The following is a 24,207-nucleotide window of genomic DNA, read 5'->3' as shown; positions in this document are numbered from 1 at the left end:
AGTTTGGCAGTGCGCAGTAAGACCGTGTTTACTTGCTTGAGTTTATTCTCAGGTTTTGACGCGAGATAGGGGAGGTGGCCGATCATTGGTGAACACCGTATTGCACAGAGGGGAGGATGGTAGGCTGATGAGGGGCGTGGTGCGTTTTCCGAGCATTGAATAGACTCGCCCAATTTGGGCTGTGACTTCAGCTTCTCCCTCCCGAATTACCCCCCTCCCCCCACCTCCAACTTCCCCTTCTGAGGTAAGGAGACGCCGAAGAGAGGGCTTGATGGCAGGACATTGGAAGCGGGATATAGGAGGTGCCGGTAATGCACCATTAAGTTGGGTGCCAATCGTCGTAAAACAAGACCAAGAAGACGATGAAGAACTTCCCCTTAAGCACTGCCGACCGACTTCTAGGAATGAACAACTCGTAATGAAAGCTACTTATCAATGGGTTTCACATGGACTGGTGAGCAAAGTTGTCTTATTCCATTGTGCCTAGTCTGTGGCCAACAACTTACAAATGCAGCAATGGCTGCAGCAAAATTGAAAAGACACTTAACTACAAATCGCAGCCATATGACACGTAAAAGTGCTGATTATTTTAAACAATTCTCAAAACAAACAGATTAAAGCTTTTGAAAATAAAGTCAGTCAGTAAAAAAGTAGGAGAAACAAGTTATTTAGTACTTTTAAGACCAGTGTCACAGAGATGTGGAGGGGTGTAGGGACCAGGGGGTTTTTCACAGAGATGGGGAGGAGTGTCATCACCAGGGGGGGTCACAGAGACGAGGAGTGCAGGGACCAGAGGGAGGTCAGAGAGACGTGGAGGGTCACAGGGCAGTGATGGTTATAGAGGCGCGGAGGGGTGTCGGGTCTCAGAAACAGCAAGGAGTTTATGGACCGGAAAGGCCAGAGGAAGGGAGAGGTGTAGGGACCAGAGAGGGACAGGGAGCGGTGTAGGGATCAGAGGGGGACAGAGACAGAGAGAAGTGTAGGGACCAGACGGGGTCAGGGAGAGGCATAGGGACCAGAGGGATTCAGGGAGAGGCATAGGGAGCAGAGAGGGGCATGAGGAGGCGTAGGGACCAGAGGGGGACAAGAGGAGGCGTAAGGACCAGAGGGCGACAGGGAGAGGTGTAGGGACCAGAGGGGGACAGGGAGAGGCATAGGGACCAGAGGGGGCAGGGAGAGGCATAGGGACCAGAAGGGGCAGGGAGATGCGTATGGACCAGAGGGAGACAAGGAGAGGCGTAGGGACCAGAGAGGGACAGGGAGAGGCGTAGGCACCAGAGGGATTCAGGGAGAGGCATAGGGACCAGAGAGGGGCATGAGGGGGCTTAGGGACCAGAGGGGGACAAGAGGAGGCGTAAGGACCAGAGGGGGTCAGGGAGAGGTGTAGCGACCAGAGGGGGACAGGGAGAGGTGTTGGAACCAGAGGGGGACAGGGAGAGGCGTAGGGACCAGAGGGGGGACAGGGAGAGGGGTAGAGACCAGAGGGGGGCAGAGACAGGGAGACACGTAGGGACCAGAGGGAGACCAGGAGAGTCGTAGGGACCACAAGGAGACCGGGAGAGACGTAGGGACCAGAGGGGGACAGGGGGAGGCATTGGGACCAGAGGGGGCAGAGACAGGGAAAAGAGTAGGGGCCAGAGGGGGTCAGGGAGAGGTGTAGGGACCAGAGGGAGACCGGGAGTGTCGTAGGGACCAGAGGGAGACAGGGAGAGGCGTAGGGACCAGAGAGAGACAGTAGGAGGTGTTGGAACCAGAGGGGGGCAGGGAGAGAGGTAGGGACCAGAGGGGGGCAGGGAGAGGCGTAGGGACCAGAGGGAGACAGGGAGAGGTGTAGGAAACAGAGGGAGATGGGGAGAGGCGTAGGGACCAGAGGGAGACAGGGAGAGGCGTAGGGACCAGAGGGGACAGGGAGATGCATAGGGACCAGTGGGGCTCAGAGACAGGGTGAGGCATAGGGACCAGAGGGGTACCACGCAAAGGAGTGTAGAGGGTGAGATTGGTCACAGGGACGGGGAAGGGTGTAGGGTGGGAGGGGGTCATAGTAATGGGGAGAGGTGTAGGAGACGGTGGGTGTTACAGAGATGGGGAGGGTGTAGTCACCGGTGGGGGTTATAACGAAGGGGAGGATTCTACAAGTCCGGACGAGTCACTGTGGGAGAGACGAGCCTCCCAATTCCTCTCACCTGCTGCTCGTGTATCCTGCGTGGTAACTGTCGTCACCTGAGTCGGTTCTGAGGACCCTGTGTAATGAATTGTGGAAAAAAAAAGTTAGAATGATCCCTGGATGTGTCTGGAAAATCTTCAGTTCTTGCTGAGGGATGGTTGGGGTTGTTAGGTAGGAGGAGATAACAGAGATTGGGTTGGGTGTAGGGTCCGGAGAGTGTGACAGAGATGGGGGAGGGTGTAGGGTCCAGACATTGTGACAGAGATGGGGAGGGTGTAGGGTTCAGAGAGTGTGACAGAGATGGGGAGGGTGTAGTTGCCCGAGAGTGTGACAGAGATGGGGAGGGTCTAGGGGCTGTTGGAGGTCACAGAGACAGGGAGGTGTGTAAGGGCCAGGAGGTTTCCAGGGATGGGGTGTGTTCTAGGGGTCGGAGTGGTTACAGAAACAGGGGAGGGGGGCGTAGGATCCAGAATGGTTTCGAGTGATGCAGAGGGTGGTTGCAGCCAGAGGGGGTTTCTGAGACAGGGAGGAGTTCAGGGGCCGGAGGTGTTGACAGTGATGGAGAGTGGAGTAGGGACTAGAGGAGTACATAGAGATGAAAAGGAATCTAGAGGCCGGGGGGGGGGGTCACAGAGATGGGAGGGGTGTTGGGTTTAGGGGGTTTTACAGACAGGAGCAGTGGTGTAGTGACCAGAGGGGGTCACATACGAGGAGGGGTGTAGGGGCCAGAGGGGGTTATACAGACGGGGAGGGGTGTTGTGGCCAGAGGGGATTACACAGATGGGGAGGGGTGTAGGAGCCAGAAATTCTACTCAAAAGGTTCAAAGGAACAACTAAACAAGCCTAATGCATTTTGGAAACAAGTCCTGTGGACTGACAAAGTTAAAAGAGAACTTTCTGGCCGCAATGAGCAAAGATATGTTTGGAGAAAATGGGGTGCAGAATTTCATGAAAGGAACCCCTCTCCAGCTGTTAAGCATGGGGGTGGATCGATCAAGCTTTGGGCTTGTGTTGCAGCCAGTGGCACGGGGAACATTTTGCTGGTAGAGGGAAGAATGAATTCAATTAAATACCAGCAAATTCTGGAAGCAAACATAGCTGAAGATGAAAAGAGGATAGCTTCTACAACAGGATAATGATCCTAAACACAGCTCAAAATTCACAATGGACTACCTCAAGAGGTGCAAGCTGAAGGTTTTGCCATGGCTCTCACAGTCCCTTGACCTAAACATCATCGAGAATCTGTGGATAGACCGCAAGAGAGCAGTGCATGCAAGATGGCCCAAGAATCTCACAGAACTAGAAGCCTTTTGCAAGGAAGAATGGGCGAAAATCCCCCAAACAAGAATTGAAAGAGTCTTAGCTGACTACAGAAAGCTGTGATACTTGCCAAAGGGAGTGTTACTGAGCACTGACCGTGCAGGGTACCCAAACTTTTGCTTCGGGCCCTTTACCTTTTTTGTTATTTTGAAACTGCAAAAGATGGAAATTGAAGCACCTTCAATTACTCCAAAAGACTGAGGTTTGGTAAAATACTGAAAGGCTTTTATTCGCTGTACAATACGACCTCCACAGTGAGTGTCTGCCCCCGGAGTGAGGGGGAGGGGCAAGGCGAACACCTTTATACAGGACTCTGTGGGAGGAGCCACAGGGGCAGTCAGCAGAGGGGTGTGTCCAGACAGGTAACCCAGTTACAACAATAGATACATGGTTTACCACATTCACCCCTCCTTTTTTTAAAAAGAGTCCCGCGGGGTGAAGTGACTGACAATATTTACGAGAAGTATATTTACAGGTTAAGTCTATCAGGCGGTCGAGTCCGTCGCTGTGACCTACGTAGCACCGGCGGTGATTGCACCGGCGATGGCGGTTGTGCTGGCTCCGGCCTGACTTCAGGTGCCAGCACGTTAGGCGTCGGTAATCCCTCGTGCGTGTGCGTCGCGCCCGGTATGGGAGTGTCGTGTGGTGTCTGTATAGGGTTTGGGGTGCACGGTGTGTCGTAGGTACATACATTGGTGGGTACAGGGTCAATAGTCACCACGGAGTGTTCAGGGTAGGGGCCCGGGGCCCGGGAGCTCCTGCGGGCGCAAGGTCGCGGATGGAGACCGTGTCCTCCCGCCCATCAGGTAAAACCACGTAGGCATACTGGGGGTTCGCATGAAGTAAGTGAACCCTCTCGACCATCGGGGAGTATTTATTATTCCTCGCATGTTTCCGAAGCAGCACTGGCCCCGGAGACATCAGCCAAGTTGGTAGGGTGGTTCCAGTGGTCGACTTTCTGGGAAAAGAAAAGAGCCGCTCATGAGGGGTGGCGTTGGTGGCTGTGCATAACAGGGAGCGGATGGAGTGGAGTGCCTCGGGAAGGACCTCCTGCCAGCGGGAGACCGGCAGTCCCTTTGACCTGAGGGCTAAGAGTGTGGCTTTCCACACCATGCCATTCTCCTTCTCTACCTGTCCATTCCCCCGGGGATTATAGCTCGTGGTCCTACTGGTTGCAATTCCCCTAGTCGGTTGATATTGGCGCAGCTCATCACTCATAAACGAGGACCCTCTGTCACTGTGGATATAGCATGGGTATCCGAACAGAGTGAAGAGCTTGCGCAGGGCTTTTATAACTGACGTGGGTAGTGGTGTTGGGGCAGGGGATGGCAAAGGGAAACCACGAGTACTCGTCAATTACATTAAGAAAGTACACATTGCCGTTGGTGGAGGGAAGGGGGCCCTTAAAGTCAACACTCAGTCGCTCAAAGGGGCGGGTGGCCTTGATGAGTGGTGCCTTTTCGGGTCGGTAGAAGTGCGGTTTGCACTCTGCGCAGACTTGGCAGTCCCTGGTCATCATCCTGATCTCCTCAAGGGAGTAAGGCAGGTTCCGGGCTTTCACGAAGTGGAAAAACCCGGTGATCCCTGGGTGGCAAAGGTCTACGTGTAGGGCATATAGCCGGTCAATCTGCGCGCTGGCACATGTTCCCCGGGATAGGGCATCGGAGGGCTCGTTGAGCTTCCCAGGCCTGTACATGATGTCATAGTTGTAGGTGGAGAGTTCGATTCTCCACCTCAGAATTTTATCATTTTTGATTTTGCTCCGCTGCTAATTATTAAACATGAATGCGACTGAGCGCTGGTCAGTTAGCAGGGTGAACCTTTTGCCGGCAAGATAGTGCCTCCAGTGCCTTATAGCTTCCACTATGGCCTGGGCCTCTTTCTCTACCGCAGAGTGCCGAATTTCAGGGCCTTGAAGGGTACGGGAGAAGAACGCCACTGGTCTTCCTGCCTGGTTGAGGGTAGCAGCCAGCGCAAAGTTGAGGCGTCACTCTCTACTTGGAAGGGAACGGCCTCATCCACCGCATGCATTGCTGCTTTGGCAATGTCCCCTTTTATGCGGTTGAAGGCCGTGTGGGCCTCGGCAGAGAGGGGGAATGTGGTGGACTTGACCAGGGGGCGGGCCTTGTCTGCATAGTTAGAGACCCATTGGGCGTGATATGAAAAGAAGCCCAGGCACCTTTTGAGGGCTCTGAGGGTATTGGGAAGAGGGAGTTCCAACAAGGGGCGCATATGGTCGGGGTCAGGGCCAATGACTCCATTCTCCATGACACACCCAAGGATAGCAAGTCGGGTGGTCCCAAATACACACTTGTCCTTGTTATAGGTGAGGTTGAAAGATTTGGCCTCTTGGAGAAATTTTTGGAGGTTGTTGTCGTGATCCTGCTGGTCGTGACCACAGATGGTGATGTTATCCAGATATGGGAACGTGGCCTTCAGTTGGCACTGGTCCACCATCCGGTCCATTGCCCTCTGGAAGACAGATACACCATTCGTGACACCAAAGGGGACGCGCAGGAATTGATAAGGCTTGCCGTCCGCCTCGAAGGCAGTGTAAGGGCGGTCCTCCACGCAGATGGGGAGCTGATGGTAAGCGGATTTTAGGTCTATGGTCAAGTACACCTTGTACTGTGCTATCAGATTGACCATATCCGCGATGCGGGGTAGAGGGTACACGTCGAGCTGCGTGAACCTATTGATGGTCTGGCTATAGTCCACGACCATCCTATTCTTCTCCCCGTTCTGAACAATGACCACCTGCGCCCTCCAAGGACTTGTGCTCGCCTCAATGACCCCCTCCCTGAGCAGCCGCTGCACCTCCGACTTAATGAAAGCTCTGTCCCCCGCACTGTACCTCCTGCTTTTAGTTGCCACAGGTTTACAGTCGGGGGTCAGGTTGGCGAACAGCGGTGGGGGAGGGATCCTGAGGGTGGAGAGACCGCAAGTGGTGTCGGTAGTGTGGCAGATGGCATGATGTTGGGTGGGATGCGCGGATCGGTGTGTGTGTGAGGTCAGTAGCGGGGTACGTGACATATCTCTACAAAACTGGGGATTTATGACAGTAATTGGCGGGAGGGGCCCATCATACTTCATTGTCACGCTTTTCAGGTGGCTCTGGAAGTCCAACCCCAACAGCACAGGGGCACACAGTTGAGGCAAGACCAGTAACGTAAAGTCCCGATATTCTGTGCCCTGCACCACTAGCGTCGCTACACAACCCCCCCGGATGTCTGTTGTATGTGACCCGGAGGCCATGGTGACCCTCTGACTTACCGGCCGTATCATGAGTCCACAATGCTGCACTGTGGCCGGGTGGATAAAACTCTCCGTGCTGCCTGTGTCAAACAGGCAGCTTGTCCTGTGCCCCTCCACCAGGATGTCCATCACTGACCTTGCGAGCTGGTGGGGAGTGCTTTGGTCAAGGGTCACGGAAGCCAGGGTGGGGTCACTGTCTTGGTCCGGCGTGGTGGGGTGCCCCGTGAGCACCCGTTGGTTGTAGGCGGTGGGAGGTGGCACCGACCAAGATGGCGGCCCCCATGTCTCGCACGTGGTGGTGGCATTCAGGGAAGATGGCGACCCCCACGTCTCGCACGCGGCGCTGCTCGATCCCGCTCGCGGTTTTGACTTACAGACCTTGGCGAAGTGGCCCTTCTTTCCGCAGCTGGAGCAGGTAGCTTGTCGGGCCGGGCAGCGTTTCCAGGGGTGCTTCTCCAGTCCGCAGAAGTAGCACTTCGCGGACTCACTACTGGCGGCAGCCGAGGTCGATTCGCCGGCGGGCTGCGGGGTCTGCGGCGCCCACGAGGCTATCGGGGGATCGCGTGCCTGGAGAGCCTCGGAGTTATGCAGAGCGGCCTCCAACGTATCAGCCAGCTCCATCGCCGAATTTAGGGTAAGATCGGCTTTTTCCAGCAGCCGCTGGCGCACGTACACTGACCTGGTCCCCGTGACGAAGGCGTCTCTCACTAGGAGTTCTGCACGCTGCGCCGCCGTCAGCTCCTGGCAATTGCAGGCTCGCACGAGTGTCTGTAGGGCCTGGACGAACTCAGCACTCGATTCCCCGGGGCGTTGTTGCTGTGTCGCTAAACGGTGCCGAGCATAGACGCTGTTTATCAGCCGCAGGTATTGTCTTTTGAGTGCGTTCATCGCGCCGTCGTAGTTCGGCTGGTCTCTGATCAGCGAATAGACCCGTGGACTGACCCTGGAGAGTAGAACTCTGTGCTTCACTACGGGGTCGGTCGCTTTAATCTCCTCTAGATACGCTTCGAAGCAGGCCAGCCAGAGTTCGAAAGCGTTTCCAGCTTCAGGCATTTGCGGATCGAGGTCTAATTTTTCTGGTCTCAGGGACTGTTCCATGTTTGAAAACGTACAGCGAATAAAATTGAAGCACCTTCAATTACTCCAAAAGACTGAGGGTTGGTAAAATACTGAAAGGCTTTTATTCGCTGTACAATACGACCTCCACAGTGAGTGTCTGCCCCTGGACTGAGGGGGGGGGGGGGGGCAAGGCGAACACCTTTATACAGGACTCTGTGGGAGGAGCCACAGGGGCAGTCAGCAGAGGGGTGTGTCCAGACAGGTAACCCAGTTACAACATATATACATGGTTTACCACAGAAATAAAAAAGTTTTCTTGCTTAAAATATTAAAGAAATGAGTCATCTTTAACTTTATGCCTTTTGGAAATCAGGTCATCTTTTACTCGCTTAGCTATTCACAGTAACAGAAATTATGACCAGGGGTGCCCAAACTTTTGCATGCCACTGCATATACATGGTATGTGCAAGCTGTACCTCCTATTCACACATCTGCAGTAGTGGCTCCTCCTGGCCCCACCCATTTCAACTCTTGTCATCTACTTACAGGGTCGGGGCGGGGTTGCAGGGAGGCAGGGATATGTCCTAGTGCTCGCTGCTGGAGCTGGCTAAGTTATCTATCTGTGAGTCCTGGGTGTGGCAGCAAAGATTCTGACTGGGATGACTGCCTGGTGATGTTCCAGGGGTTCAGGCCTGGGTAACCAAGGATACGAACATATGGTGTCCATGGGTACCACAGAGGTATTCCTGCACCGTTGGAATCACAGGGGTCATCCTAGATGAGGATAGGAACATTTTAACTTTGTTTGGGTTAGTCTCTGATGTGTTCATTAAGACCATAAGATACAGGAACAGAAGTAGGCCATTCGGCCCATTGAGTCTGCTCCACCATTCAATCTTGGGCTGATCCAAATCTTTCAGTTATCCCGACTCCCCTGCCTTCTCCCCATACCCTATGATGCCCTGACTAATCAAGAACCTGTCTATCTCTGCCTTAAATACACCCAATGACTTGGCCTCCACAAATTCCATAGATTTACCACCCTCTGACTAATTTCTCCACAACTCTGTTTTAAATAGACATCCTTCAATCCTGAAGTCGTGCCCTCTTGTCCTATACTCCTCTGCCATGGGAAATAACTTTGCCATATCTAATCTGTTCAGGCCTTTTAAAATTTGGAATGTTTCTATGAGATCCCCCCTCATTCTCCTGATACGGCTCAAGAGATGCCAGACGTTCCTCATACAGTAACCTTTTCATTCCTGGAATCATTCTCATGAATCTTCTCTGAACCCTCTCCAATGTCAGTATATCCTTTCTAAAATAAGGAACCCAAAACTATACACAATACACACTCCAAGTGTGGTCTCACAAGTGCCTTATACAGCCTCAACATCACATCCCTGCACTTTATTCTATACCTCTAGAAATGAATGCCAACATTGCATTCGCCTTCTTCACCACCGACTCAACCTGGAGGTTAACCTTTAGGATATCTTGCACAAGGACTCGCAAGTCCCTTTGCATCTCTGCATTTTGAATTCTCTCCTCATCTAATTAATAGTCTGCCCGTTTATTTCTTCCACCATACACTTTCGAACATTGTATTTCATTTGCCACTTCTTTGCCCATTCCCCTAAATTATCTAAGTCTCTCTGCAGGCTCTCTGTTTCCTCAACACAACCTGTTCCTCCACCTACCTTTGTATCATCGGCAAATTTAGCCACAAATTCATTAATCCCGTAGTCCAAATCATGGACATAAATCGTAAAAAGTAGCAGTCCCAACACCGACCCCTGTGGCACTCCACTGGTAACCGGCAGCCAGCCAGATATGTGTTGCCCCAGTATTTAGTATTGAGGCACTATTACAGCTCAGGGTGTTGGAGTTCAGAGTTCATTTCTGGCCACTTTATTCTGTACACCTGTACATGCGCTAATGCAAATATCTAATCAGCCAATCATGTGGCAGCAACTCAATGCATAGAAGCATGCAGACATGGTCCAAGAGGTTCAGTTGTTGTTCAGACCAAACATCAGAACAGGGAACAAATGTGATCTGGGTGACTTTTGATTTAGGAATGACTGTTGGTGGCAGACAGGGTGGTCGGGTATCTCGGAAATGGGAGTTTACACAGGATGGTATGAAAAACATTTAAAAAAACAGTGAGCAGCAGTTCTGTTAATGAGAGAGGTCAGGGGTGAATAGTTGGATTGATTTAAACTGTGTAAAAGGTGACAGTAACTCAAATAACCACACATTGCAACAGTGGGGCACAGAAGAGCATCTCTGAATTCATAACACTCTGAACCTGGCTACTCCAGCTGAAAACCACAAACATACACTCCGTGGCCACTTGGTGTAAAGATTGTCTAAATGTGTACAAGAGACTAGGTCAGTCATAAAGAGTTGGGCTATCATGTCGAATGTGCTGGCGAGACTGCACTGGGAGTATTGTGTGCAGCATAGGAAGGGTGTCATGAAACTGGAGAGAGTGCAGGAAAGATTCACCAGGATGTCACCTGGACTGGAGGGTTTGAGTTATACGGAGAGACTGGACAGGCTGGGACTGTTTTCCCTGGAGTGAAGGAGGCTGAAGGGTGACCTTATAGATCTTTATAAAACCATGAGGGGCAGAGACAAGGCAGATGCTCACGGTCTTTCCCTCAGGGTAGGGGAGTCTAAATCTAGAGGGCACAGGTTAAAGGTGAGGGGCAAAGGTTTAAAAGGGCAAGCATTACACAAAGATGGTTGTGGGTATATGGAACGAACTGCTAGAGGAAGTAGTTTGCACAGGTACATTAACAACATTTAAAAATCATTTGGATAGGGTACATGGATAGGAAAGGTTCGGAGGGATATGGGACAAACGAGCAAATGGGAGCTGGACTTTAGTCAGCAGAGACAAGTTGGTTTGAAGGGCAGTAGATCTCGATGCTCAATTGAATTGGTTAAGTAATGCTGGGAGGGAAATAATGTTGATGACACAAACACAAGAAAATCTGCAGGTGCTGGAAATCCAAGCAACACACACAAAATGTGAGAGAAATTCAGCAGGCCAGGCAGCGTCATTGGAAAAGAGTGAACAGTCAACAATTTGGGCCAAGACTCTTATGCAGGACTGGAAAGGAAGGGAGAAGTCAATGTAAGAAGATAGGGGAGGAGAGGAAGAAGCAGCTGGTGGTAGGTGATACTTGAAACTGCGAGGGGGGAGGGGGTGAAGCAAAGAGCTGGGAAGTTGATGGGTGAAAGAGATAAAGAGCTGGATATAATACTAATGACAACATGTTTTAGTAAATCAACCCAATCTTCAAAGCAATAGAGTCAGATCACTGTAGGGTGGTACAGTATATACTCAGGCCCTTTGGCCTGGGATCAGACACAGAGTGAATCTCCCTCCACACCGACCCATCACACACTCCCGGGGTCAGACACAGAGTGAAGCTCCCTCCACACCGTCCCATCACACACTCCCAGGGTCAGACACAGAGTGAATCTCCCTCCACACCGACCCATCACACACTCCCGGGGTCAGACACAGAGTGAATCTCCCTCCACACCGTCCCATCACACACTCCCAGGGTCAGACACAGAGTGAAGCTCCCTCCACACTGTCCCATCACACACTCCCGAGGTCAGTCACAAAGTGAAGCTCCCTCCACACCGTCCCATGACACAGTCCAAGGGTCAGACACAGAGTGAAGCTCCCTCCACACCGTCCCATCACACACTCCCGGGGTCAGACACAGAGTGAAGCTCCCTCCACACCGTCCCATGACACAGTCCAAGGGTAAGACACAGTGAGACTCCCCCCCCCCCCCAACTGTCTCATCACACACTCGCAGAGTCAGACACGGGGTGAAGCACTTTCCACGCCATCCCATCGCACACACCCGGGATCAGACACAGAGTGAAGCTCCCTCCACACCGTCCCATCGCACACACCCGGGATCAGACATAGAGTGAATCTCCCTCCACACCGACCCATCACACACTCCCGGGGTCAGACACAGAGTGAAGCTCCCTCCACACCGACCCATCACACACTCCCGGGGTCAGACACAGAGTGAAGCTCCCTCCACACCGACCCATCACACATTCCCAGGGTCAGACACAGAGTGAAGTTCCCTCCACACCGTCCCATCACACACACTCCCAGGGTCAGAGACAGAGTGAAGCTCCCTCCACACCGTCCCATCACACACTCCTAGGCCACAGAATCTTACCTGCTCCCGTCAAAAGGGGAACGAACAGCATGAGGAACTGGGCAGGACCCCACAATACCATCTTGGCCACAGGTGTGGAGCGGCCCTCTAATTCCACAGCAAGGTCTGACCAAGATGCTCAGTCTCGCCCACACTTGTTGTGCCTCGGACGGACAAGAAGCCCCGCTAGCTCCAGAGGGTGGGACAGTTCTAAACAGATCTGTATTGGCAGAGGCCGGCACATGCTCATGGGTGGGTACGGTGATAACAGCAGCCGCCGCTTATCGCTTCTCTGCACGTTGCATGGACACAAGTGATAGGACGGTGTGGAGGGAACCTCACTGTGTCTGACCCCGGGAGTGTGTTAATTTACAACAGCTAGACCGGGGTTTCTCAACCGGGCTTCCGCGAGAGATCGTGATTAAAAAACACAGCTTTTTGAACTTCGCGCAACGCGGGATGCTGCCGCTCACGGTGACCAAGCAACCCCATCAGAGATGTCTCAGCCCAGTTTGGCAGTGCGCAGTAAGACCGTGTTTACTTGCTTGAGTTTATTCTCAGGTTTTGACGCGAGATAGGGGAGGTGGTCGATCATTGGTGAACACCGTATTGCACAGAGGGGAGGATGGTAGGCTGATGAGGGGCGTGGTGCGTTTTCCGAGCATTGAATAGACTCGCCCAATTTGGGCTGTGACTTCAGCTTCTCCCTCCCGAATTACCCCCCACCTCCAACTTCCCCTTCTGAGGTAAGGAGACGCCGAAGAGAGGGCTTGATGGAAGGACATTGGAAGCGGGATATAGGAGGTGCCGGTAATGCACCATTAAGTTGGGTGCCAATCGTCGTAAAACAAGACCAAGAAGACGAAGAAGAACTTCCCCTTAAGCACTGCCGACCGACTTCTAGGAATGAACAACCCGTAATGAAAGCTACTTATCAATGGGTTTCACATGGACTGGTGAGCAAAGTTGTCTTATTCCATTGTGCCTAGTCTGTGGCCAACAACTTACAAATGCAGCAATGGCTGCAGCAAAATTGAAAAGACACTTAACTACAAATCGCAGCCATATGACACGTAAAAGTGCTGATTATTTTAAACAATTCTCAAAACAAACAGATTAAAGCTTTTGAAAATAAAGTCAGTCAGTAAAAAAGTAGGAGAAACAAGTTATTTAGTACTTTTAAGACCAGTACACTTGAGAATGTTTTAAAAACTGTGTGAAAACCTGGACAAAGAGCACACCAATCTCCTGTAACACACAGAAATCGGGTGGTTTAGCAGAGGAAGAGTTCTCAACAGGGTGTTTGAGCTGAAAGGTGAATTGCAGGAGGATTTTCAAGAAAATAGTAGGCCAGATTTTGTTAAATGCTTTGAAGATGAAGAACGGCTGCAGAAACTAGCCTACCTAACAGACATTTTTCATCATATGAACCAGTTGAACAAGTCTCTGCAAGGTGCAGGAGAAAATGTTTTGACTAGAAATGACAAGATCCTTGGATTTAAAAGGAAACTGAATCTTTGGAAAAATTAAAATGCTACAACTGCTGCTTGGGTTTCAGAGTGAGAAAGGATCAGAAAGTCTTGAGTCTGAGTGAAAACCACCTGGAAGAAGTGCAGAACAAAATTGAACAGTAGTTTTCCTCGAATTTGACACAAGTGTATAACTGGGTGAAGGATCCTTTCTCCGAATCTTCTGCTCAACCTGAGAATTTGACTTTGAGAGAAGAGGAAGAACTTTGTGAGCTGCACTTTGATCATGCACTCAAGATGAGATTTACTAATCGGCTCCTGGACAAGTTCTGGATTTCTGTGAAAGATGCGTATCCTGCCATCCTTAGGAAAGCAGCGAACATTTTCCTGCAGTTTTCAACTTCTTACGTGCGTGAGCAAGACTTTTCCTGTTTAACAAGCATCAACAGAAAGGAAAGAAATCATCTTATTTCAGTTGAATATTAAATCTGTGTGTGCTTTCCTCAAGTTTAACCCAGAATTGAGAAATTTATTCTGCCTTATGAGTTTTTAAAATTTCTGAAAGGGAAAGAGATAAATTTAAAGACAGATAAGCAAATAATTTGTTCTCTACTCAAGAACAATGCCTCTCCATCTCTATCCTTCCCCTCTCTCCTCCCCGTCACCCCTCTCGCTCTCCTCCCCGTCACCCCTCTGGCTCTCCCCCTCCCCTCACCCCTCATCTCTCCCCCTCCCTCGCCACTCCCCTCTCCTTCGCCACCCCCAATCTCCCTCACCCTCCCCAATCTCCCACTCTCCACCTACCCCCTCCTGCTCTCTCACATTCCTCCCACCACTCTCTCTCCCCCTTCCTCCCCCACCCTCCCTCTCTCCCCTCCCCCTCATCCCTCTCCCCTCCCCCTCATCCCTCTCCCCTCCCCCTCATCCCTCTCACCCTTCCCCTCTTGCACCCCTCCACCCCTCTCTCACCACTCCTCTCCATCACCACCCCCAATCTTCCGCACCCCTCCCCCTCTCCCTCACCACCCCCAATCTCCCTCACCCTCCCCCTCTCCCTCACCACCCCCAATCTCCCACTCTCAACCCCACTCCTGGTCTCCACCTTCCCCTCCCGCTCTCTCACATTCCTCCCACCACTCTCTCTCCCCCTTCCTCCCCCACCCTCCCACCAAACCCTCCCCATCCCACCCCCTCTCTCCCTCTCCCCCTCCCCTTCCATACCATACTGCCCTCCTTGCCGGGAGAAAAGCTCCGTTTAGTGCAGGATAATGGACTACCTAACTGGCGGACCACAGAGCTGTGTGTCAGACATGGCTATCAGCAGCACTGTGGCCCCACAGGGAATTGTATTGCCTCCCTTCCTGTACATCTTGACTTTAGATACAACACTGAGTCATGTCAGCTGCGGAAATTCTCTGAATTGTTGGGTGTATAAAGAGAGGACGGGAGGATGAATACAGGGCCCTGGTGGAGGACTTTGTTAAATGGTGCAAGCTGAATCATCTGCAGCTGAACATTAGTAAGAGAAAGGAGATGGTGATGGACTTTAGGAGGACTAAGCCTGCCTGCTCCCTGGTGACCTGGATGACAGACTTGAGTGGAGCACCAGCACAGAGGCTGTGTACAAGAAGAGCCAGAGTCGCCTCTACTTCCTGAGGAGAGTGGGGTCTTTGGAGTATGCGGGCATCATCTTCACATACCCTCCCAGTCTGTTGTCGCCAGGACAATCTTCCACACATGGTGTGCTGGGGCAATGGCATCAACACGGGTGATGCCACCAGACTCGATAAACTGATTAGAAAGGCTGGGTCTCTTACCGGAGTCAAACCGGACACGGTGGAGGCTGCAGTAGAACAAAGGACCCTATGGAAAATCCTGGCAGTTCTGGGCAATATTTCTTACAGTCTGCATGTTACCTTGGCTGGACAGAGGAACACGTTTCAGAATAGAGTAAGATCACTGCGCTGTTTCAAAGAGCGCGATATAAGGTTATTCTTACCCTCGGCCATTAGGCTCTATAATGAGTCAACCTATAGCTGGGGAAGTGATGATCCCCTCCTGTTAGACTGTTCGAAATAGCTTTTTTTGTAATTGTTTCTCAATTCTGTTCTAATATTTGTAAATTAGTGCACTTGTAATGCTACAGTGACACTGTAATTTCCTTTGGCATCAATAATGTATCGGCCTATATCACATAGGCACGCACTGTCACATTCACAACACTATAGGAAAGGGTTATTATCACTGACATATGTCGTGAGGTGTTGTTTTGATCTTAGCCACACACACGAGTCCTGCGGCAGAAATCTACCCCAGGCTGCGGTGTTGGGGGAGGAAGATCAGAAACTACATCTCCCGGCGAGCTCCGGAGGCCCTGCGCAGGCGCAGTAGCGCACTCCCCGCCAAAAGTTTCTGGAATGCTCTGACGCACCGTAACGTGACGTCACAGGCTATAAAAAGAGCGGTCCGGGAGCGGAGGTTTAGTGGGACTGCGGCATCTGGCAGGTGTGTGTGTGTGTCGGGAGCGGGGCGATGCATCCGATTGCATTGGCGGCTGAATGCATCGCAGGGTCCACGCAAGGGGGGAGTTGCGGGGTAGAAGAGGGATGCATTAACTGAGGGAGGAGGTGGGGGGCACGCAGCGCTGTGAGAAATGCCCACGGGAGGGTGGTGGGTTACTGTCTGCGTGCGTGGAAAGGCCGAGCATCAGTGCACTGACTCCGGGGGTGGGGAGACGCGGGGCAAGGGATGGGACGGCCGTATTGCCGGAGCTGCGGCAGGAGAGGATTACAGGGGGAGGGGGTGGTGTTGGGGAGATCTGCAGGGGTGGAGAGTCGCGGAGGGCGGCTGTAAATCGGGGTGACGAGTGGGGCGGTTTGTCCTGCTGTTGCATAACAACTAGCGCTGCGGGGCACCTGTGTCGCTGTTTGTGTTTTGTTTTTGCCCCACGGAGACCCTGCCCCGCCGATGATTCGGAAGGGTGGGGGGTGGAGATGTTCCCGAAACACTGGCTGCAGCCGCCGGCTCGCCCTAAATCCGTTCCCTCCCTCCCCCGGGAGTAGCGATTGGATTGCGGCGGGGGAACTAGGTCACCTCAGAGAGAGAGAGATCAGCCGGGTTGTCAGTCCCTCTGCCTTCAGAGGCAGGGTTAATAGCATAAGAGGTGAAATTTGTTTGCTTAGCGGCAGCACGTTGTTGCTATATCTCCCCTTGATCGTAGAGGGCACGTCCTAGGTACTGGGGGACCTTAATGATGGATGCCGCATCTTTTTTTGAGGCATTGCCTTTTGAAGGTGTCCTTGATGCCCGGGAGTCCGGTACCCGTGACGGAGCTGTGTTTGCAACCTTCTGCGGCTTTTTATTCCCGATCCTGTGCAGTGGCCCCTCCGCACCGACGGTGATGCAACCAGAAAAATCTCCACGGCGCAATTCGCGTGTCTTCGGTGACGCGACAAGTCTCCCCAAACTCCGAATGAAATATAGCTACTGTCGTTGTAAATTGCATCAATATGTTGGGTCCAGGGTGGACCCTCGGAGGTGGTGACACCCAGGAAAGTGAAGCTGCTCACCCTCGGTGAGGTCCGGTGTGTGTGTGCCCCCGACTTCCCATTCCTCACGTCCACAATCAGTCTTACTGACATTGAGTGCAAGGTTGTTATTGAATTATCACTCAACCAGCTAATTTTTGTTTGTGTGTCTGTGTCTGACTCTGTCTCTCCCTCCCCCTCCATCTGGCTACACACTGCCCCCCCCCCGTGTCTCCAATACAGTGTATCCTGTATCAGTTCCTCTGATTCTCAGTATCTACCCCTCTCCCCCCAAAACAGGGGCTACATTGTACTGTATCCACCTTCAGCCCCATGGAGACTGAGACTGTGAGATGTAGGAGCAGAATTAGAGATTCAGCCCATCGAGTCTGATCATGGCTGATTTATTTTCCCCCTCAGCCCCATTCTCCAGTCTTCCCCTGGTGACCTTTGATGCCCTGACTAATCAAGAACCTATAAACCTCTCGTCTTAGATAGACCCAATGACATGGCCTCCACAGCCGTCTGGGAATTCCACAGATTCCTCATCATACTAAGGAATGTCCTTGAATTCTGAAGCTGTGCCCTCTGGTGCTGGACACCCCTGCTATTGGAAACATCCTCTCCACCTCCACTCTCCTGAGGCCTATCAGTATCTAGTAGGGTTCTCATTCTCTAAACTCCAGCAAGTACATAACCCGGAGCCATCAAATGTCCTTGTACATTAACCCCTTCATGCCCAGGATGATTCTACTCAGAGCTGCCTGAACCCTTGCAAATGGCAGCACGTGCTTTCAGAGATAATTACCACCTATCCCCCCCTCTCATTCTCCTCCAGGAGAACGACTCCTGATACTCCAAGGGCAGTCTGACCAGTAGGTATGTTATGCATTTAGGGAGATGAAAACAACCAGTCCTCTTGAAATGGATGCTAACATTACATTTGCCTTCCCATTAGCTACCCGCTTACAGCAATCCCTTTCCATTCCACCAACTCCCCCCCCCCCCCAGATTCTACCCTTCGGGGTGTGGGAGGGGGGGAATTCACGATGAACAATTAACACACACCTCCCTCCACCCACCCGGCATCGGGGATGTGTGAGGGAATGATCCCCCAGGGGAATTCACAAACCAGTTCCCGGGATTGAACCCGGGTGTCCGGAGTCAGAAGGCAGCAGATCTACTGGCTGTGCTGGCCAGCCCCTCCCCTTCCCCCAGGTGTGAACGATGTTAACCCTGGGATTGTGATGGGTTATTCTGATCTGTGCATTCAGGGTTGGGGCGGGGGGCAATTTTGTTACTCATTATAGGATGACCCCAGGTATGGGACTGGAACTCAGCGCATCCAGCAATAGTTGGGAAGGCAGAGGGCACCTTGGTCTTAGTCGGGGAGGGGTTGGAGTTTAGAAGGGGTTGTTCTGTCAAGAAAGGAGACGGTTACAATACTGTCACAACGTTTTAGGCACATATAGGTAACTAAGGTGCCCCAGACTAGCACAGTGCTGCAGTAATTTTGGGCGTTGCATTGTACTGCTGCTGCAAAAGATTTCAATATACATGTGAGCAATGTTAAACCTGACTCTGATGTTGACTGAGAGTGGGGAGGGGAACCATGGTTGGGAAAAGGGGGAAGGGAGTGGGAAGCACCAGAGAGACGTTCTGTGATGATAAATAAACCGATTATTTAGAATTAAATGACCTTGCGTGCTGTCTCCGGGCTGGGTGTGTGTCTGCACCTGTCCCAGACCCCTCCGCAGAGCTGCACCCTCACCATTCCCTGCACCCTTTGCACCCGCCACATTTACAAACTCACTCTCCACTCCACACTGACAAATACAGTACTTTTCAAAAGCCTTAAACACTTCCTATATCGAAATTTTCACTTTACATTTAGACATTTTTATTTCTAGGGCTTTTGTACAATATTGATTTCCTTGGAGTGTACAAGAACGATGACCTTATTCAAGCATACAAGATCTAGGGGATAGGCGAAGTTCAAAACAACTTTATTATCAAAGTGTATATTTACAACTCGGAGATTCTAATCCAAGAAGTGCAATAGAATCAATGCAAAGCTGCACCCAACAGAACGGACAAATTGTGCAAACTGCAAATTCAAAAGAAAATTAAATAATATCAAGGACACTAGATGAAGAGTCCTTGAAAGTGAGTCCATAGTTTGTGGGAATGGGTCGGTGATCGGGCAAGTGAAGTTGTCTTCACTGCTTTAAGAGCCTGATGGTTGAGGGGTAATAACTGTTCCTGAAGCTGGTGGTGTGGGTCCTGAGGCTCCTGTACCTCCTTCCTGATGGCAGCAGTGAGAAGAGAGCATGTCCTGGGTGGTGGGGGTCCCTGATGATGGATCCTGCTTTCCTGCGACGGCACTCTATCTAGATGTGCTCAGTGGATGGGCGGGGGGGGGATGCTTTACGCGTGATGAACTGGGTTTGATACTGAGATATTCTCGTTATTGGGAGAGTCGTGTACAACTGGACAAATCTACTAGATTGAGGGTTAATCGTTTTGAATCTGAATTGTGTAGAAATTTCCCCTTTCAGGGGCCAGTGAAATCCGGGGAATTCTGTGCCCCTGAGGGTGTTGGGGGGGGCTGCAGAGTGACAAATGTAGAGATGGGTGAATATCTAGGAGGTGGGGAGTCTGAGGGAACTGGTAGATGAGGCCCGTGTGGGTCGTGGGGATTTCCTTGGGAGAAAGCCCGCCCCACCCCTCTGCGCAGCACAGACTCACTCCGGGATCCTCACTGTCCTCGTCTCTCAAAGTGTTTTTATCTCCTACCCTCCTCAGGATTTTCTGGCTGTCGTCTCTCATCACCCGTCCAACATGGCAGAGCTGTCAGTCGGAATCAATGGGTAAGGAGGCTCCCTACCCCAAGAGGGAGCTCCCCCAGAGGGGGTCCTTCTCTCTGACCGCCTTCTCGCCCCGCCTACCCAGGGATCCCTGCAGGTGTGGAGGGTATCTGACTCTGCAGTGGGATCTCCTCTCCGCGGGGAAGGACCTCAATGGTGTGCGTGGGGAGGAATCTTCGTCTGGGAGCCGGGGTGGCAGGGGGATCTCCATGGGGATTGGGTGAGGGACGGATCTTGTCAAGGGGGTGTGGGAGGGGGAGCATGGCAGATGAGAATGGGGTGGGATCTCCACAGGATTGGTGGGGTGAAGGTGATATTTGGCCTCATATTTCTGTTTCCGACCTCCTCTCCCCGCCCCGCCCCATAGATTTGGACGTATCGGACGCCTCGTTCTCCGCGCCTGTCTGGAGAAGGGAATCAAAGTGGTGGCGGTGAACGACCCGTTTATCGACCTCAACTACATGGTGAGTGGGGGTGGGGATGATCTGATCGGGCAAAAGACACATTCGACCCCCATCCTCACCCTGGTGTTGGGTTGAACTCATTGGGACCTTCTGGATGTCCCAGCCAAGTGAGGTGTTGCTGGTTCCTGGACTCCCCAGGATCTGATCGGTAAGCTGGCGAAGGGGGTCAGAGAATCAGAAACAGGCCTTTCAGTCCAACTGGCCCACTCTGACCAAGCTCCCCATCTGAGCCAATCCCACTTGTCCGCGTTTGGCCCACGTCCCTCGAAACCTGTCCTATCCACATACCTACCTGAATGTTGTTAATGTACCTGTCTCACCCCTCTGGCAGCTCATTCCACACACAGACCATCCTCTGGGTGAAAAAGTTGCCTCTGGAGTTTAAAGGAAAAACTCTGCCCTCTGGTTTTTGTTTCCCCAATTTTGGGAAAAAGACTGTGTGTATTAACCTTCTGCCCCCCCCCCCCCCCACCGGCCCAGGATTTTATACACCTACAAGGTCTCCCTCAGTCTCCTGCACTCTGAAAAATGAAGACCCAGCCTGTTTATCCTCTCAATAACTGAGTCCCTCGAGCTCTGGCAGCGTCCTCGTGAATCTTTCCTGCACCCTCTCCATCTTAATGACAGAACTACACACAATACCCCCAGTGCGGTCTCACCAACATCTTGTACAGCTGTAAAGTGACGTCCCGACCCCTGTGCTGATGAAGGCCAGTGTGCCAAACACTTTCACCACCCTGCCTACCTGTGACTCTTCATCCAGGAAACCATTTACCTGGACCTAGGCCTGTCTGTTCTACCACGTGCCCCAGGGCCCTGTCGTTTACTGGGAACGTCCTCCCCTCGTTTGTTTTTCCCAAGGTGAATCCCCTCGGGCTTATCTGGAGTAAGCTGTCCACCCTTCCTTGGACCACTCCTCCTTGGATCGGAATTCCCTGCAAATCCCAGTGACTGTCGTCACTGTCTATGATGGCGTTTCATTTTACGGTCACTGGCCTTTTGTATCATTTCATTCCAAACGGCTGGTGGAATTTGAGGCCAGGTCATTCATAGGTACTGGATGGGAGTGGGAATAAGGGGTGCTTTGACCTCCTCTCTCCCCTCACCCACTGCCACCATCTCCCTTCTCCCCTTTCCCCCAGGCTTACATGTTCAAGTACGACTCCACTCATGGCCGTTACCGTGGCGATGTGCAGGTCGAGGACGGCAAGCTGGTGGTGGACGGGAACCCCATCTGCGTCTTCCAGTGGTGCGTACGTGGGTGTGTGGGATGGGGGTTAAGGGTTCTGGGGGGTGGTCTGTCCTTCCATCCCTCCTCCCAGCCTCTGGGGGTAATGGGTGAGGGAGGGGGCTCCTTTCTGCCTCCGTCCTCCAGGCCTCTAGGGGCATCACTGTTGGGCTACCTTCCTCTCTTCATTCCTCCTTCAGGCCTCTAGGGGCTGCCATTGCTGGATTCCTTCCTCCAGGGCTTTGGGGGAGTGGGGGTGACACTGTAGCCTCCCTCTCTCCTCCGGCCTCCGGGGGCGCCACTGCCAAGAGGCCTGTCCTCAGCTGCCTCGTCCCCTTCCCAAACCTCCAGCCACCACCACTGTCATGAAGCATTGCACCTCCTTCCCTCCGTTGAGGGGCCGTGGTGAGGGAGGGGGTCTGGTGAAAGTACCACATTTCCTCCCCTCCCCCTGGGGGGAGGAGGTGTGGCTGGTGGGGAGGGAGGCTATTTGATAGTGTCCACCAGGAACTGCAACTCCTCCCCCACCCCGCGGGGGTTTGGAGCAGGGAAGAGGGTGAGGGAAGTGAAAAGGAAAGAGGGGAGGAAGGAGAAGGTTGGGGGGAGAGGGAGCGGAAGTTGGGAGGAAGACCATAAGACATCGGAGCCAAATTAGGCCATTCGGCTCAGAATCTGCCCTGCTATCCCAATATGGCTGAGTTACTAGACCTCTGAACCCCATTCTGCTGCTTTCTCCCTGTAACCTTTGAGACCCTCACTAATCAAAAGCTATCAATCTCAACTTCAAACAGACCCAATGACTTGGCCTCCACAGCGTCTCTGGCAATGAATTCCACAGATTACCCTCTGGCTAGCGGGATGCCCTCCAGTTCTGAGACTGTGGCCTCTGGTCTCGCACTCCACCACTACAGGGAACATCCGCTCCACTCAGTTTCCCCCTCATTCTGGTGGGGGAGAAAGGGAAGGCGTGGGGCAGGAAGAGTGAGGTGGGGTGGGGGGGAGATGGACTGTGATGGAGGGAGTAACCTTGTGCTGCGGCTCCAATTCCCACGACCTCCGTGATCCCGGCTCTTTGATCAGCGGTCTGTCCACATGGCTGCGCCTGACATCAGTTCCACCCCCCGCCCCCGCACTGCCTCCGCTCCACTGCCCCTTGTGAATAGGAACCTGACATCAGTGACCCTACAATCCCCTCGCACCATTGTCTCTCTGTTTGCTCGGAAGAATGAGACGGAATCTCATTAAATCCCTCGGATATCCTCCTCCCCCCCCCCCCCCCCCGAGGTTCAGTCACTGGGTTCACTCGGGGCAGTGATGGATGGATTCTGTGATTTAGAGATTCAGTGCAGAATTGGGCCCTTCAAGCTGCGGCAGCAGCAGCCCATCGATCTAACCCTGACCGAAGCACAGGAGAGTTTACAGTGACCAGTTAACCTTTCTACTGTGGGAAGAAACCGCAGCACCCGGAGGAAACCCACACATTCCACTGGGAGGGAGTACAAACTCCCAACACTGATCCCCCGAGCTGTAACTGTGTGGCGCTGAGGCAGGGCCTGCGGATGGATTGGAGAGAGTGGGAAGAGATGGGGAGTGGAGTGGAGCTGGATTCGTGGGAGACCGGCACTGAAGGAACGAGGAGGGAGGGACGAGGGAGAGGAGGGAACTGGTTTATTGTTGTCACATGTACGGTGAGAAGCTCGTCTTGCACCCTGTTCATAGAGATCGGATCGTTACACGGTGCATGGAGGTGGAACAAGGAAAAACAGTAACGAACGAGAGATTCTGAAGCTGCTGGGGATCCAGAGCAACACACACACAAAGTGCTGGAGGAACTCAGCTGGTCAGGCAGCGTCTACGGAGGTGAATAAACAGTTGAAATTTCAAGCTGAGACCCTTCTCAGTACTCAATGTCAACTGTTCATCCCCTCTTGTGGAGGCTGCCTGAGCTGCTGAGATCCCCCAGCGCGTTGTGTGTAAAACAGTAATGCAGAAACAAATGTAAAAACTACTGAAAGAGTTCTGTGTGGGTAAATGATAAAGTGCAAGATGGGTTGGGGAAAGGAAGTAGGGAGAAATGGGAGGAGAGAGGGGTGAGAGGGAGACAGAGGCAGTGTGGGGGGGGAGGCGGTGTGGAGGATGAGACCGGGAGAGGGGGACCCACAGAGGTGGGAGATAGACCTATCTGTTTCCATTCCCTCCGCCACCACCTCCCAAATCCCCAGTTACGACGGGTTATTTCCCTCCTCGTCAGTCCTGCGCACAGCAAGATCCCAGAGGCTGGCCTCTGACTGAGACACGATGATTGAATTCATGGGTTTGCCACACGTATCTTGTCACTGACCCCGGAATGTGTTGGTAATGCCAGAGAGGCAAAGCCTTATTTAATAATACAATCATCTCAACAGATTATCACCGCAAGTAGAGTTCAGCAGAATATAAAAACCACTGGCAGGTGGTCACTTGGAAAGAATTGTCAAGTTCATCTCACTCCTGAACTTATTCAGCCGGCTCTGCCCTGTCTTTTCTGACTTTTCACTTCAATGGTTCCTTTTAATATCAGAGAATGTATACAATATACAACCTAAAATTCTTTTTCTTCACAGACATCCACAAAAACAAGATTGCCCCAAAGAATGAGTGATAGTTCAA

General features: G+C 52.3%; 1 protein-coding gene across 7 annotated transcripts in view; it reads left to right on the top strand.

Annotated features, from left to right (window-relative positions):
- The first annotated feature begins 231 nt into the window (after positions 1–231).
- Positions 232–24,207, top strand: part of LOC140201697 (glyceraldehyde-3-phosphate dehydrogenase 2) — a 45,025-nt gene continuing 21,049 nt past the window's right edge. The window contains exons 1-4 of one of the 7 annotated variants that reach the window (XM_072266239.1): positions 232–454; positions 19,805–19,869; positions 20,234–20,330; positions 21,473–21,579. In XM_072266239.1, the coding sequence (XP_072122340.1) occupies positions 272–454; positions 19,805–19,869; positions 20,234–20,330; positions 21,473–21,579 (452 nt within the window). In that variant the 5' untranslated portion in view covers positions 232–271. The other 6 variants (XM_072266243.1, XM_072266238.1, XM_072266240.1 and 3 more) reach the window with 6 other exon arrangements.

Source organism: Mobula birostris, chromosome 8 (assembly GCF_030028105.1).
Source record: "Mobula birostris isolate sMobBir1 chromosome 8, sMobBir1.hap1, whole genome shotgun sequence".
NCBI lineage: Eukaryota > Metazoa > Chordata > Chondrichthyes > Myliobatiformes > Myliobatidae > Mobula > Mobula birostris.
The sequence above is the reverse complement of the archived record's forward strand: the minus strand, read 5'-3'. Positions and strand labels throughout refer to the sequence as shown.